General features: G+C 45.1%; 1 protein-coding gene across 2 annotated transcripts in view; it reads right to left on the bottom strand.

The window, feature by feature from the left end:
- The window catches only part of NKAIN3 (sodium/potassium transporting ATPase interacting 3), a 542,894-nt gene extending 541,011 nt beyond the window's left edge, over nt 1-1,883 (bottom strand). The window contains exon 1 of one of the 2 annotated variants that reach the window (XM_061438834.1): nt 1,763-1,883. In XM_061438834.1, coding sequence (XP_061294818.1) covers nt 1,763-1,816 — 54 coding nt within the window. In that variant the 5' untranslated portion in view covers nt 1,817-1,883. The remainder of the gene's footprint in view (nt 1-1,762) is intronic. The other variant, XM_061438835.1, reaches the window with a different exon arrangement.
- Nucleotides 1,884-13,293: the final 11,410 nt, after the last annotated feature.

The following is a 13,293-nucleotide window of genomic DNA, read 5'->3' as shown; positions in this document are numbered from 1 at the left end:
GTGTTTGCTCCTTATCCTCAGGCTGCTTACAGTCTGGTAATGTGTCAATCACTAAAAATATCGTAAGAGGATGACATGTATTCTCACAGAGGAAAAGGCAATATACTGTGCAATTAAAGGAAAAGAAGTGATTGATTTTACCTGGAGCACCAGGGAAGACTCCACAGATAAGGTGGAAATTTTAGATAAGCTTTGAGGAGTAAGTTGCATTTCTATCAATTAAGGTGTATGTGGAGATGGAGGCATTCCAGGCTGATACATGAAATACCAAACACATTAACATCAAAACAAGTACAATATCAACTAAGGACATCATAACTGCATTGAAAAATCTGCTGTATCAAAAACCCTTACATATCATTTGTGTATAAAACAGAAAGAATGATGCCACTATAGATTATACAACCCAGTGTGCCTATCTACTATTTTGCATACTCAAAGGCTGACTAAATATTTCTTGTTTTCCCAGCGTATAAGCCATGTCCACTTCTAACAACCAAAGTGTAAATTATCCTCTGTCCTTCCTTCCTTAATGAAAGAAAGCATTCGTGTTCCAGCGAATTTTAAAATTATTTTTCAGGAAAACTCTAGAAAATACATCCTATTTAACAGGACAGAAGGAATGTTCCAGAGATTTAAGGCAAAGGAGTCACTGATTTCAGATCTATAAATATATAAATTATGCACACATTATGTAAACAATGAAGAGAACCTCTAAAGTGAGGGTTTAATGGGAGAGTCAAACACTGAGGCAAGAGAAAAGTGAAACCTCTTAAAACATTCATGGGTACAAGGACTAACTATTAAAGAAAGAGCATTATTTTATCCCTCAGTAAACGAGTCTTGCAAGGGTTGACCTTATGCAGTCAAGCTCACCAAAAACCTTTTTCCTTCTGATAGTCAAAACAGGCTAGCTAATGTTGGTGACTTTGAAAAACAACACTTGGAAGAAAGCTTGACATAGCATCTAAAGAGTCTGTCGTTAAGTGTAATAAAAGGGAGATGTCTATTAATCTCTCACACATAGAAGTCTCACACATCGGTCTGTGGCCTTGACCTCGAGCGACTATGCAAGAGACCACAGGGCCAGTCTAGGTCCCAACAGGACATATATCAAGAGAAGTGTTCGTCCCACACTGAAAGCCCTTTCACTCTCCGCTCTGGTCCCCAACTTCCCACTCCACGCACTCCCTGGCAAGCCACCACGCCTTCTGTCCCACAAGACAGCTGTCAGTCTGTCGCTGTCTGAACACGCCACATTTCAACAAAATCTACAGAGAAATTGGAAGGTTGGAGGCTGAAACCTGTTTCAAAACACACACAGCGCGACCTCCTATCCTTCCTGGAGATCCAAGCCTCCTCAAACACCCGCTTTCAACCGCGTTTAAGGTACGAATATCTCACTCTTAACTAAGACTTGGGGAGCGGGGCGCGACCCCGTCTCCCCAAGACTGGGCATTCCCACGCACCTTCTGATGACACCACGTTACTTGAAACCATCCCGAGAAGAAAGAGCCCCCAAGCCCCCGTGAAACTTCAGCTGGAAGACGGAGGGGCTAAAGCCCGCTGGTCAGCCCAGGGGCGGAGGAGTCGCTCACTCCCCCGGGCGCCCCGGGGCAGTAGCCCCTGGACCGCGTGGCGACGCCGGGCGCCCGGGGCCCCGGGGAGACCGCGCCCTCGCGCAGGGCAGGGCCACAGGGCGATTGCCCGCGGCTGGCCGGAAGGGCGAGGGCCGACGGAGGGAGCCGGGGCAGAAACTCACCAGCTGCAGCGCGCAGAGGCCGATGAGCGAGCAGCGCCCGGTGCAGCAGCCCATGGTGCTCGCGGCGTCCGAGCGGCGCGCGCCGCCTGAGGTCCGCGTCGTCCGGCGCCGCCGCCTCCCGACTCCGGAGCGGCCCCCTCTCGGCGCTCGCCCGCCCGGCCCCGGCTCGCGCGCCCCGCGGCCGCCGCTCTCCGCTCCCGGGGCCGGGCTCGCGCGCCGCCTTTGTTAGTTTCCCGGGCGGGCAGAGGTCAGTGCGGCGCGCACGACCCGAGCGTCTGGCTGGGGTCCCTGCGGCCCGCGGGGCAGGTCTGCTTCTTGGGGAGGGGGAGCCGGGCGAGCGGGGTGGGGGCGGACCGGAGGGAGGGAGGCTACAGATGGTGAGTGGGTGGAAGTATGTTTAGGGGAGGGGAGTGTGTGTGGGGGAGTGGGCGTCTGAAAAGTGGAGTGGGCTGTGTGTGCGCGCGTGTGTATGTCGGTGTGTGCTTGTGTGTGTGTCTGTGCGCGCGCGCTCGTGTGTGTTTGTGTGTGTGTATGTGTATGTGTGTGTGGCGGAGGGGATGAATGAAAGGGAGTGGCGGGGGGAGGATCGGCCTGTCTAGTTAGGAGTCTGGAGAGAGGAAGAGAGAAAGAGAAAGAGAATGAATATGAATGAGCGTGAACGGGGGCGACGGCTGGTGCGGGAGACCCTCGGCGCGGTTGGAACTGGGGAGACCCGGGCGGGGCTTTCTGGCCCGGGGCTGTGCTGGATGTTGGGAAGGTGGTCCAGGGATGTACGAAGCAGGGGGCCGGGTTTGACTTTGATGCCCGGAGGTGCAGAGGGTGGGAGTTGAGACCTCTCTGTGGAAGACGATCCCGGAGGCGAGAAGCCGAGCGCAGCGCCAGGCCGAGCTCCAAGACGCGGGCTGCCGGCTCTGGCGCGTCCACTCGGCCGGCCCTGGGCGTGGGGCTCCGGGATCTCGGGGCCAGGGTCGCCCCCGGCCGCTGCGATCAGCTACCCCGGAGGCCGCCCCTGCTGGAGTCTCCGGGACGAGTTGACCGAGTTGGATCCGGCAGAGGCGATGCGGCGGCAAAGAGATGCGCTGGTACGGAGCGCGGGGAGAAGTCGGAACCGCGAGGAGACCCGGCGTAGGTTTCTCAACTAAAAGGATGTTAGAAATTGTCACCAGGCGTGAAAGATAAGGACGCGTGGATTTTCTAGGAATGAGAATGTTTCCGGCTTGAAGATAAATATGATTTCTTCCCAGAGATAATTAAATTGTTTGAAAGGAGCTTGGAAATAAGCCCTGATCCCGGATAGTTAAGATCCAGGACTAACTCGCCAAGAACACCAAGGAGGCTCTGTTGCTCGCTCGCTCTCCCCTAGTAGGTTAAAGCCGAGGAGTTCTGCGGAAGATTCAGTTTCTTAAGGCTCAGTGTCAGTTTTCACGCGCACTTTTGCTATCTGGTGAAAGAACGCACGGAGCTTGCGCACCTGGAAGAGCAGAACAAGCCTCCTGGCCGATCGTCTCCAAAGAGGCTCTGCGGAACTTGGCACAGAAACCCCATCCTAACCCAGTGCTGCCCTCCTGGGTCCTTAGTGGTAGGTTAATGAGAGGAGAAAGATCTCTGCGTTTTTAAAAATTCACTCCATACAGGGAAACTGCTCAAGCCATGCCTTCAGGCATTACAGGGAGTTGTGGTTTTATTTGTCTTGAAATTAACTGGCTCTTGCTGAACCGTTCCTTCAGGACTGATGTTTGTAACTTAAAACATAGTTCCCAGGAAAATCGCTGCATGGTGGCTCTGAAATGGTAGTAGGGACACACGAATAACCTGAGGATTTGGGTCAAGGAGAGGATAAAGCACATTTGTTGTTAGGTTGCACCTCTGTCCATTGTCTCGGAGAAGGGGGTTAATAGAGTCAGAAGCTTAAAAAAAACCAAAACCAACATTTAAGACATTCGAGATCAAGGATTATGAGGACATGCTGCTTCTAAGCACAATAAACAGCCATCACCTTTCGTGATGAATGAAACCAACAGGAAAGAATAGGCACTGACAGATAGGTACGTTAGCATACAAGAAGTGATGGCGCAGAAATTCCAGACTACTGACCCCTCTAAAACTGAAGGAGGCAGCCAAAGAGAAAGGGCATGAACCACCTGCAACTTCCAGAAATTATCATAGCCTCTTCACCATCAGGGATTTCGATGAATGATGATAATAAACATAATGGTCCTTCCTTCCCTCCACATTTACATACGTTCACCCAAATATCCTTTTTTTCATCACTTTATTTTTCAAGAAGTACCAAATGTGCAGCTAAGATGAACTGGATCCTTGCCAGGCACCAGGCTAAGTGCTTTACATATATTCATTTATTCCATCCTCACAACAACCTATGAAGTACGTGCCATGAGCCTCCCCAGTGAAGAGATGTGAACTGGGAACAGGCATCCAGTGGTTACTGAATGGATGAAGAGAAAGGGAAAGCCAGGTCATCTGACTCAAGAGCTCCTGGATTTACACATTCACTGCGCTGCCTTTGAATCTTAGGACACGAGTGACACCTGCAGAGGAGCTAACTGTTTGCTGGGAAGGAGACATAATCATTTGCATTGGCCCCACCTCCAGAGCCAGTGGCACCATCCTGGTGTGATTCCAGGGGACCAGGGTGGTCCTCCTGCACCTTTTCCCTTCCCACTGCCCCATTTACCGACGGAACCAGATTAGAGTCTTCCTTGTAATAATTTAAGACAGTTGCAAAATGGTTTTGGCTTTGAAAGAGAGGAAGAGAGAAGACACAGAGATAGCACAACGCTAGGGAGAAGTCTAGAAAGTGTGTGAGACTACCTGCTTGTCACTGCGGCCTCTCATCTTTGTTTTCTAAAGTGATTTGCATCATGAGCTAAAAATCGTCCTCGCCCCCTTCTTTGTTTTGTTTCTTCCTCAGTGTCACCCTCAAGTATTTCTTTCTTGTTTCTTTTGCCAATTGCTTATGTCAAAAGCGATGCTCGCTGCCAGGTTTGCAAAGCCAAGTGATACATTCTGTCCCTTCCCTTCTAGGGCTTGGAGGTGGAAAGGGAGAGCAGATGGGTCAGGGAAGCTGAGCCCACCTGGAACTGAGCACTGTCATCAAGTTTTCTCCCTCAATGAGGGATGCTAAGGGAATGCTCTGATCTCTTGGGGAGGGGAGAGGCGAAGAGAGTAGAAAGTGACTGAACAATGGAAAAGGTTGGGGCCTAGGGAGGATTTTGGAAAACCTGATGGAGAAAGAAATTATAATCTACAGAACAGCCTGTACCACTTCCTCACTGTAGAATCTCAGACAAGTCACTTTGCTTCCTTGTTTTCCTGTGTAAAGTCAGCGTGATGTGACTTGCCCTGTAGGACTAAGCCTGACATTTGTTCTTCATCCTCCACCTACCTGTGTCTGGCTCCCTCGCTTCATGCAGATCTTAGCCTCATGTCACATCCTACAAGGCCTTCGCTGACCACACTGTCTGATGTAACACCCTAGCCAGCCTATTGTATTTTCTATTAAAACAGTGATTTGTTTATGATTTCCCATCTCCCCCACTCAAAAGCAATGCTATTTCTCCAGTGCTTACAATAGTTGAATTTATTATTTCTTGAATGAAAAATATAACCTGTGCACATTTTTAGCATAATATTTCTCACACAGTAGGATATATATGTATACACACATGTATGCTGCTAAGTCACTTCAGTCGTGTCCAACTCTGTGTGACCCCATAGACAGGAGCCCACCAGGCTCCCCCGTCCCTGGGATTCTCCAGGCAAGAACACTGGAGTGGGTCGCCATTTCCTTCTCCAATGCATGAAAGTGAAAAGTGAAAGTGAAGTCGCTCAGTCGTGTCCGACCCTCAGCAACCCCATAGACTGCAGCCTACCAGGCTCCTCCATCCATGGGATTTTCCAGGCAAGAGTACTGGAGTGGGGTGCCATTGCCTTTAGAGCACAGTAAATACCTGTATTATACATATACGTATAAACATGCACACATACCCTAATGACACTCAAATCTATGTGTTTGTCTTTAGTCTATCTTTTCTATTTCTCAGTTTCTTGGTAAAATTCCTTTTGAGAAACTCAAGTCCTGATCCCCTTAAAGTTGAGAGAGAAGCAAATTATTTACACATGGGGAGAGTAACATACCTGGGTTAAGAGAGCACCCCTAGAGAACAGATCCAAAAGTGCAGATTTTCAGACTGCATAATAGAGTCCACAGGTCTTTCAAATACTAGGATTTGAGACACCAGCTTGTAGGAACTAAAGTTCCTCCTTAATCATTTCACTGCTTGTTTTTCTTTTTTCTTTCTTTCTTTCTTTTTTTTTTTTTTTTTGAAGCCTTCCTGTTTGGCACTTTCGTTTGCATGAAATGGTGTTCAGACTGATAAGTGTTTTCCTATCTCCACTGAGAAAAGTTCCTAAACATGCCACTAAATAAGTGTCTTTTCCTGCTTGATTTGGGTGGGAGTGGGGCCCTCCTTGGCACAAGAAAATTAAAATCCTCCACACCTCCTGCTGCCACTGACTAAACTTCATGGATATCTGACAGATATTGAAAGGACAGCATGGCTGCTTGGTGGGAGCAAAGATAATGTTCACACTAGAGTGAAATTGGAGACCTACATGTGGAACGTGTGAAGCACAGTCGTGAAGACTGCGGTACATTAGTGTGCTGTCCAATGCCTGTTGAGGCCACAATCAATTCTAGTTAGAATTGATTCACTTGTTATGCATAGCAAGGAATGCCCCAGTATGCTGGGGACACCAGAGAGATGGCAGTTATAATTTCAATAGTTCCTTACTCCCTACAAAGAGAGATCCTTCTTGCTATAAGCACTTTACATCAAAGCTTTAAAAGTGACCCACCCTCAAGGGGCTGTTTTATTAGGAAGTAAAGTGAGAAAGAAGTGGCAGATGGATAGGGTGTGTGGAAGTGTTTTTAAGAACACCAGAAAGGCTTGAGGATGCGAGAATTACAAAAGGAGAAAGAATAAGAAAATTTCTTTGAAGCATTTTGCTTCAAGAACTGTTAGTAATAAGTAGTTTAAAAATTTGAAAAGGATGATTTGGGTTAAAAACTAAGCCTCAATTAATATTTACCTATCATACGCTTTATTGGTCTAACAACACTGATTCTGTGCTTACTATTATCATAACTACTACTATAGTGATATACATATAGGATGTTTCTAATATCATGCACTGAGACGCCCCTCCTGACACCAGGAGCTCAAGCGTGTCTCACTTAGTAGTTTATTGCCAAACATTGGTAACCACTGGGGATTTTTATGCAACAAATGCCACTGCGTGCATACTATGTCAGAGCCCTCATATCAGAGACTCGAACACTTCCTTCCTACTATTAAAATCTGCTCTCCTGCCCTCTGCTTTTCTGAAGATTCCAGAAAATCAGATTAGACTTCTCTGCATGGCAGCTTAGCTAGACCCCAACAAAGAAAGAGAAGCTGGCATGACTGAAAGCAAAAAGATAACATTAATACAAAGTCAGTGAACCCTGATGCCTCACAACTTGTTCTTTGTATGTATGTATTATCCATCTATCTATTGGATTACATTGTGTTCCAAAATAAAACAATTTTTTCTGCTATTTTTAAACCAAGGATGGTAAATATTTTTATCCATTTCAGCATCATACATGGAAAGCATATCTCTACAAAATGATGAACTTTTGCAGCAGATCTGCTCACATCTATCTGGTTCCAGAATCAGTCTTATATTATTATATAATAGCACACACTATCATATAATGTCACATTTTATTAAATAATGTTTCCCTAAGATGTTAACATTAAGGAAAACATATGGGATCTCTGTAATTTACTTTTCTTGTAGCCTAATATTACTTTAAAATAGTTAAAAGTAAGAAATAATCATATAAAATATGCTACACATGTAACATCAGATCAGATCAGTTCAGTCGCTCAGTCGTGTCCAATTCTTTGCGACCCCATGAATCGCAGCACACCAGGCCTCCCTGTCCATCACCAACTCCCCGAGTTCACTGAGACTCACGTCCATCGAGTCAGTGATGCCATCCAGCCATCTCATCCTCTGTCGTCCCCTTCTCCTCCTTCCCCCAATCCCTCCCAGCATCAGAGTCTTTTCCAATGAGTCAACTCTTCGCATGAGGTGGCCAAAGTACTGGAGTTTCAGCTTCAGCATCATTCCTTCCAAAGAACACCCAGGGCTGATCTCCTTTAGAATGGACTGGTTGGATCTCCTTGCAGTCCAAGGGACTCTCAAGAGTCTTCTCCAACACCACAGTTCAAAAGCATCAATTCTTCGGCGCTCAGCTTTCGTTATAGTCCAACTCTCACATCCATACATGACCACAGGAAAAACCATAGCCTTGACTGCATATGCAACACTGAACAGTAGTCCATCTGAAATGTAAAACCTAATATAAAGTAGATTAGCTTAGGCTTATATGGAGCAAACTATTTTTTAGTAATATATAAATTATGGATTTTTTATTTGTCCATGGTATTATACTATGCATATATGGTCCCCCCCAAATATACCAATGCGCATAAGTATTAATGTGTGTGTTAGTAGCTCAGTCGTGTCTGACTCTTTGTGACCCCATAGACTGTAGTCCGCCAGGCTTCTCTGTCTATTTGGATTCTCCAGGCAAGAATACTGGAGTGGATTGCCATTCCCTTCTCCAGGGGATCTTCCTGACCTAGGTATTGAACCTGCATCTCCTGCTTGGCAGGTATTTTCTTTACCACTTACCTAACTGGGAAGCCCAGTTTGTTTCATAATCCGCCTTTATTGGCCCTTCCCCTTCTTGGTTTCATGTCCTACTTCCTTCTGTAATTTCCAGGAACCATCTTCCAAACAAACTGCTTGCATTTGAATTTTTATCTAAGGATCTATTTCCATAAAAGTCCAAACCAAGACACACTTACACTCACCTGGTGTTCCATTCTTGGCACTGGTATCTTGAATGCAGAATTGGTAAGATTCAACTCAATTTTTTATACATGAAACTTAGTGATTCTTTAAATTGATTTCATAAAAGTAACAAAAGGATGAGCAGATGATGAGTTAACCAACAGCATAGGATCAGAACAGCAGGCAGCTCACGGTCATTAGCCTAAACACCATGGTGTACTGTGGGCCATCACGGTATACTACATACTAGAAATTTCACACTGAGATGCTGACTTGAGTTTCCTATTTCCTCCCCACTAAGTATTAGCATCACTCTTAGCAACAGGTGACTGCAAGAATGAACAGTTTGATCACATCTGTATTTCTCATCCAGCGTTGATGTGTTCTGCCAAGCCTACTTCTAGATATGCTGTAACGATGATCTCCAATGAGGTCAACTTGCCCTTGCATCAAAACTCTTATTCTAATTATATGCCAATTATGCTCAGTCTCTGCTTGTGTGTAGCTCAAAATCTACTTTCAGTACGAAGCTACCATTTCTTATATTCAGAAAAAGATCCTTCTGACAAGGGTTACCTTCTGCTTGCCTCTCACTTGTCCCTTACACCTCCTGGGGCTTCTTTTTCTATTTGGAAGAACTTGGTTCTTTGTGAGGCCTCATTTTGAAGAGCAAAGATGAGCCTATATGTCCCTATTCCTTTTGGTAGAAAGTACAACTTCTGGACGCTGTTGAAGCCTGAAATGGAAGCAGAAGACTAATACACCTGTGGTACTTGCTAACGCTTCAGTGCAGAGGTTGGACTGCTTTCCTGTTTCATTCCAGTCATGTGATGACATACTGATCAATGAGTTGGGTTTTCTTTCTTGAGTCTCATTGGATAAAAGGCATTACCATGGTTGAAAGATGGAGAAAGAGGCCCATCTCAGAGACAGTTAAGCTTGAACCTTTGGGAATACATGTCAACGCCCATTAGAAATAAAAAAGCTACCAGAAGAACACAGTGTCATGGTTCATCTACCATAAATGCTTTCTATAAATGACTGCTCTAGGTAGACAGTCTCCATAGCATGAACCACCCCTTCAACTGGGCATCATTATATGTTAACATTAATGCTTTGCCCAGATTTATAGTGCTAAGGTGTTGTTCTACCTTTTAATGTACTTGCTTCTCAAAATAGCCACAGAGATATCTAGAATAAGCAACTAACACAGCTAGTCAGTGACTGTGAATCTCTTTTCCTGCCTAGTAGCCATCACTTACCATCAGCATGATCCCATGATAACTGTTCTATAGACCATTGCTAAGTAAGTGATAAAGGATTCTGACTTTTGCTATTCCTTTAGCACAGTAGGGAAAGTGTAGGGAGAAGAAATATTAACATATTTAACTGTTTAAAGGTTCAGGATGGGGAACACAGGTATACCTGTGGCGGATTCATTTCGATATTTGGCAAAACTAATACAATATTGTAAAGTTTAAAAATAAAATAAAATTAAAAAAATAATAAATACTATGTCTTATTTCCTTCTATCACGGTAGAAAAAAGAAGAGGAGATAATCATAAGAAAACTAAGAAATCTGTCACATCCATGAATCATAATAGGTAGGGAGATTTGAAAACTTAAAAAAAAAGAAAAAGGAGTTGACAGTAACCTTCACTTCAAACACAGTTATATCCCAAAGCACAGGCATAGTGTGACAGAATCCTCAAGGACTGCTTTAGTTTGTCACAGACAGCAGTCCTGGCTCATTCTTTGTGTTTTCCCTGTTCCTAGTCTAGTTCCTAACTTTAAAAATGTTTGTAAGGGACTTTCCCTGTGGCCCAGTGCTTAAGAATCCACCTTGCAATGCAGGGGACATGGGTTCAATCCCTGGTCAGGGATCTAAGATCCCATGTGCCATGGAGCAACTGAGCCCACGTGCTTCAGCAGCTACTGAAGCCCACACTCCCAACTAGAGAGTCCATGCACCACAACGAAAGATCTCACATGATGCAATGAAGATCCGACATGGACAAATAAATATTTTTTGAATGAATGGATGTGTAAGTGGACAGTGGTGGGGAGAGATTTCTGCTGAGCACCGGTCGGGATGATTGAGGATGCTAATCCAAAAAGTTATGCACAAACATTTGCTACCAGAAACTTTTGCCCTTTATCCCTGTCCAAGGAGGGTCTCATGTTTACACCCTCTGCCTGAGGCTTCTTGAGATGCCCATGAAAATACATGTTTTAGATCAGCCTGCCACTTCCTCAAGTGCTGGCTGACCCTATTTCTGATACAAGTGCTTCAGAAGATTTCTGTCTGCTGTTTCCTTTTGTATGAATGCCATTGAATATTTTATAGTATCGTTGGTGTTTCTAGCAAATCCTATTTTCAATATATCCTTGAAGAAACAGACATAAAGATGATCTCATTTTAAATTCATGTATGCTTATATCTCATGCTAGGAAATAACATCCTTCATTGAAATGGAAGCAGTTTATGTAAAACGACTAAGTTACTAAGTATTTGTAAGCAAACTGAGAGGAAGAATTTTATCTAAATGCTCTGCAGAAGCACAGTGCAGTTGAAAAAGCACAGCCTTTTTATCATAACCAACATATGAACCTGCTATTAATCTATGTAAATTTAACTTATTCTGCAGAAAGTAGGAGTGGATCCTCTGAGCTTAACCTGAAGAAGACAGGCAATTTTTTTCTCTCATTATTACTTGATCTAAGTCACAGGGATTCAGGCAAAATTTCCTGTCATTACTACGCAGTCTAAGTTGTATGGTGACGATAAAGGTAAATACAACAAATACCCTATAACACTCCACCATCATTTGCCATCTTAAGCATAAACATCATTAAGTAAATGAAGTCGTTCAGTTGTGTCCAACTCTTTGCAACCCCATGGACTTAGTCTGCCAGGCTCCTTCATCCATGGTATTTCCCAGGCAAGAATACTGGAGTAGGTTGTCATTTCTTTCTCCAGGGGATCTTCCTGACCCAGGGATCGAATCTGGGTCCCTCGTTTTGCAGGCAGACTCTTTACCATCTGAGCCACCAGGGAAACACCTGTAAACATCATTAGACAGTTTAAAAAAGGAAATGCAAATGGCTTAGTCTTCATGTTAAAAAGCAAATGATAATGCTAAACTTGTCCTTGAATGAGAAAGGAAAGCTCAAGGCACTCCAAGCAGCGTTGTACCCATAAGTCTGGCCTCAATCTTAAGGTTCCTTACTTTTTTAAATGGGCTTCCCTGGTGGCACTAGTGGTAAAGAACCCACCTGCCAGTGCAAGAGACATAAGAGACGAAGGTTCGACCCCTGGGTTGAGAAGATCCCCTGGAAGAGGGTGTGGCAATCCACTCCAGCATTTTTACTTGGAGAATCCCACGGACAGAGGAGCCTACAGGCAACAATCCATAGGGTCGCAAAGAGTTGGACATGACTGAAGCAACTTAGGTGCATTTTTTTTAATGCCTGGAGCAAAAGCCTGTCTAGTGATGTGCAGCAGCTCTGCCCAGAAGACAGTCTTATTTCTAAAGTGAAAATGAAAGTGAAGTCGCTCAGTTGTGTCCAACTCTTTGCAACCCCATGGTTGGTAGCCTACCAGACTCCTCCGTCTATGGGATTTTCCAGGCAAGAGTACTGGAGTGGGCTGCCATTTCCTTCTCCAGGAGATCTTCCAGACCGAGAAATTGAACCCGGGTCTCCCGCACTATAGGCAGATGCTTTACTGTCTGAGCCACCAGGGAAGTCCTTATTTCTAAAGTGTTTAGCTAAAAAGGGCCTGGATTCTTCACCCTGGTCTACTTGTCAGATATTTCTCAGCCCAGGGATGCAAGTTTCAGGACAGCAGACCAGGTTGAATTTTACCTTCCCTATAGAGGAGATGCAGGAGATGTGGGTTCAGTCTCTGAGTTGGGAAGATCCCCTGGAGGAGGAAATGGCAACCCTCTCTAGTATTCTTGTCTGGGAAATCCCATGGACAGAGGAACCTAGAGAGCTATAGTCTATGAGGTTGCAAAGAGTCAAACATGACTGAGTGACTAACACTTCCACTTTCTTTCTCCCTGGCTTGCTGAGCCGTGGTTCAGCTGTGCAGTAAGGTCTTAGGATGGTTTACAAGGCTGCTTTTCATCTGTCTTCATCTCCTACTGTTTCTCCCTGGCATGATACTCCAACAAGGAGTCCAACAATATCCAACAAGGTTTCTCCCTCCACTACCAAGCTCCAAAAGGGCACAACACCTCTCCCAAGGGAATTCACCATCAAATTCAAGGATCAACTCCATGTCCACTGCTCTATCTCTGTGAAGTCTTATCTACCTGCGCCTCTTCTACCCAACTTCGCCAACCCCTCCTTCAGGTCTTCAATCGAAGTGAAGGTCACCCAGAGGGGCAGAATTGGATGAAATTAGATAGACATGAGATCAGAGACCCTGAAGACATGACTAATGTCCGTATCTCATGGAAGCAGCATTAACAGCATTTGACTAAATCAACATGTAAACATATGTATCTGGAAAACAAGAGCTAGTAACATCTGGTAAAGCCTCCCAATGCCCATTGCCTGGACTTGAATCTTACTCAACCAGCTCCATGGCCTT

Source organism: Bos javanicus, chromosome 14, assembly GCF_032452875.1.
Source record: "Bos javanicus breed banteng chromosome 14, ARS-OSU_banteng_1.0, whole genome shotgun sequence".
NCBI classification, from domain to species: Eukaryota; Metazoa; Chordata; class Mammalia; order Artiodactyla; family Bovidae; genus Bos; species Bos javanicus.
The sequence above is the reverse complement of the archived record's forward strand: the minus strand, read 5'-3'. Positions and strand labels throughout refer to the sequence as shown.